The 3,188-nt window shown below is 60.8% G+C and overlaps 1 protein-coding gene and 2 long non-coding RNA genes across 4 annotated transcripts in view; 2 read left to right on the plus strand and 1 right to left on the minus strand.

Annotated features, from left to right (window-relative positions):
• Positions 1 to 3,188, plus strand: part of LOC110391954 (ribonucleoprotein PTB-binding 1-like) — a 19,225-nt gene that overhangs the window by 8,576 nt on the left and 7,461 nt on the right. Inside the window, exon 2 of the mRNA XM_021383908.1 lies at positions 3,077 to 3,156. Coding sequence (XP_021239583.1) covers positions 3,077 to 3,156 — 80 coding nt within the window. The remainder of the gene's footprint in view (positions 1 to 3,076; positions 3,157 to 3,188) is intronic.
• LOC110391955 lies at positions 43 to 885 on the plus strand. The gene is made up of 2 exons (XR_002434190.1): positions 43 to 206; positions 285 to 885. It is a non-coding gene; the product is annotated as an uncharacterized LOC110391955 (long non-coding RNA).
• On the minus strand, positions 801 to 1,547 carry LOC110391956. 2 transcript variants are annotated; one of them, XR_002434192.1, is made up of 4 exons: positions 1,469 to 1,547; positions 1,329 to 1,359; positions 1,220 to 1,289; positions 801 to 846 (listed from the first exon to the last, which is right to left on the minus strand). It is a non-coding gene; the product is annotated as an uncharacterized LOC110391956 (long non-coding RNA). The 2 variants fall into 2 exon arrangements; XR_002434191.1 differs by lacking the exon at positions 801 to 846 and having other exon boundaries at positions 1,211 to 1,289.

Raw genomic sequence — 3,188 nt, forward strand, 5'->3', positions numbered from 1 at the left:
GTGAATTTTGGGAGTGGGGGGAGGGGGGAGAAGTTGGGAAGGGGGCGGAATTTGGGGAATTTTTGGGGTAAAAAAGGTGAGATTTGGGTGCGCTGCCTTGCAGAAGCCGGGGCTGCTGGGGGAGTCGCCGTTGGCTGCGCTGCCCCACGGCGCCGTGGGGATGGCGACGCCGAGCGCCGCGCCGCTGCTGGGGGACCCCGCCACCGGTACGGCACCTGCCAGGACCTTCCCAACTCATTCTGCGACCTTCCAGGACCTTCCCAACTCATTCTGTGACCTTCCAGGACCTTCCCAACCCATTCTGTGACCTTCCAGGACCTTCCCAACCCAACCCAATCCGTGGCGCGGTGACCTTTTCAGGACCTTCCCAACCCGTGGCGTGGTGACCTTCCAGGACCTTCCCAACCCAACCCGTGGCGCGGTGACCTTCCAGGACCTTCCCAACCCAATCCATGGCACTATGTGCTTCCAGGACCTTCCCAACCCAACCCGTGGCGCGGTGACCTTCCAGGACCTTCCCAACCCATTCTGTGACCTTCCATGACCTTCCCAACCCATTCTGTGACCTTCCACGACTTTCCCAACCCAACCTGTGGCGCGGTGACCTGCCAGGACCTTCCCAACCCAACCCGTGGCGTGGTGACCTTCCAGGACTTTCCCAACCCATTCTGTGACCTTCCAGGACTTTCGCAACCCATTCTGTGACCTTCCAGGACCTTCCCAACCCAACCTGTGGCACTGTGACCTTCCCAACCCAACCTGTGGCGTGGTGACCTTCCAGGACCTTCCCAACCCATTCTGTGACCTTCCAGGACCTTCCCAACCCATTCTGTGACCTTCCAGGACCTTTCCAACCCATTCTGTGACCTTCCAGAACCCTTCCAACCCATTCTGTGACCTTCCATGACCTTCCCAACCCATTCTGTGACCTTCCACGATTTTCCCAACCCAACCTGTGGCGCGGTGACCTGCCAGGACCTTCCCAACCCAACCCGTGGCACGGTGACCTGCCAGGACCTTCCCAACCCAACCTGTGACCTTCCAGGACCTTCCCAACCCATTCTGCGACCTTCCAGGACCTTCCCAACTCATTCTGTGACCTTCCATGACCTTCCCAACCCATTCTGTGACCTTCCATGACTTTCCCAACCCAACCTGTGGCGCGGTGACCTGCCAGGACCTTCCCAACCCAACCTGTGGCGCGGTGAACTTCCGGGACTTTCCCAACCCATTCTGTGACCTTCCAGGACCTTCCCAACCCAACCCGTGGCGCGGTGAACTTCCAGGACCTTCCCAAACCAACCCATGGCACTGTGACCTTCCGGGACCTTCCCAACTCATTCTGTGACCTTCCAGGACCTTCCCAACCCATTCTGTGACCTTCCAGGACTTTCCCAACCCAACCTGTGGCGCGGTGACCTGCCAGGACCTTCCCAACCCAACCCGTGGCGTGGTGAACTTCCAGGACCTTCCCAACTCATTCTGTGACCTTCCAGGACCTTCCCAACCCATTCTGTGACCTTCCACGACTTTCCCAACCCAACCTGTGGCGCGGTGACCTGCCAGGACCTTCCCAACCCAACCCGTGGCGCGGTGAACTTCCAGGACCTTCCCAACCCATTCTGTGACCTTCCAGGACTTTCCCAACCCATTCTGTGACCTTCCAGGACCTTCCCAACCCATTCTGTGACCTNGATTTCAGCCCCATAGCGAAGGATTTCAGCCCCGTAGTGATATGGGGGGGCAAGCAGGGTAAGGGGGCAGCCCCATAGCAAAGGGTTTGAGCCCCATAGCCAAGGGTTTGAGCCCCAGAGCGAAGTGTTTGAGCCCCATAGCAAAGAGTTTCGGCCCCATAGTGCGGGGGAGCAGCCCCATAGCAAAGGGTTTCAGCCCCATAGCGAAGGGTTTCAGCCCCATAGTGATATGGGGGGGCAAGCAGAGTAATGGGGCAGCCCCATAGCGAAGGGTTTGAGCCCCTTAGCGAAGGGTTTCAGCCCCATAGCGTTGGGGGGGGCAAGCAGGGTAAGGGGGCAGCCCCAGAGCGCAGTGGGGCAGCCCCATAGCGAAGGGTTTGAGCCCCATAGCGAAGGATCTCAGCCCCATAGCGAAGGGTTTGAGCCCCATAGCGAAGGATTTCAGCCCCATAGCGAAGGATTTCAGCCCCATAGCGAAGGATTTCAGCCCCATAGCGAAGGGTTTCAGCCCCGTAGTGATATGGGGGGGCAAGCAGGGTAAGGAGGCAGCCCCATAGCCAAGGGTTTGAGCCCCATAGCCAAGGGTTTGAGCCCCATAGTGAAGGGTTTCAGCCCCATAGTGCTGGGGGGGGGGCAAACAGGGTAAGGGGGCAGCCCCATAGTGAAGGGTTTCAGCCCCATAGCGAAGGATTTCAGCCCCATAGTGTTGGGGGGCGCAAACTGGGTAAGGGGGCCACCCCATAGCGAAGGGTTTCAGCCCCATAGCGAAGGATTTCAGCCCCATAGTGATATGGGGGGGCGAGCAGGGTAAGGGGACAGCCCCATAGCGCAGTGGGGCAGCCCCATAGCCAAGGGTTTCTGCCCCATAGTGTTGGGGGCCGCAAACTGGGTAAGGGGACAGCCCCAGAGCGAAGGGTTTGAGCCCCATAGCGAAGGGTTTCAGCCCCATAGTGATATGGGGGGGCAAGCAGGGTAAGGGGGCAGCCCCATAGCGAAGGGTTTCAGCCACATAGCGGCAGGTGTCAGCCCCATAGCGGCAGGTGTCAGGCCCAGAGCGCCGTGGGGCAGCCCCATAGCGGCAGGTGTCAGCCCCTTAGCACCATAGGGCTGCCCCATAGCACCATAGGTCAGCCCCATAGCGGCAGCTGTCAGGCCCGGAGCACTGTGGGGCAGCCCCATAGCGGCAGGTGTCAGCCCCATAGCGGCAGGTTTCAGCCCCATAGCATTGTGGGGCAGCCCCATAGCGGCAGGTTTCAGCCCCATAGCACCAGAGGGCAGCCCCATAGCGCAGTGGGGCAGCCCCATAGCGGCAGGTGTCAGGCCCGGAGCGCCGTGGGGCAGCCCCATAGCGCTGTGGGTCGCCCCACATGTGTGCCCCATAGGTCTCCTTGGTGCTGCCCCATCGCTGCCGCTCGGCCCCGGCCCCGCGCTGCTGCAGTTGGCGCTGCAGAACCCGACCCAGGTATGGGGGGGGGAGGGGGGGAGGTTTTGGGG

This window comes from Numida meleagris, unplaced genomic scaffold, assembly GCF_002078875.1.
Source record: "Numida meleagris isolate 19003 breed g44 Domestic line unplaced genomic scaffold, NumMel1.0 unplaced_Scaffold670, whole genome shotgun sequence".
Taxonomy (NCBI): domain Eukaryota; kingdom Metazoa; phylum Chordata; class Aves; order Galliformes; family Numididae; genus Numida; species Numida meleagris.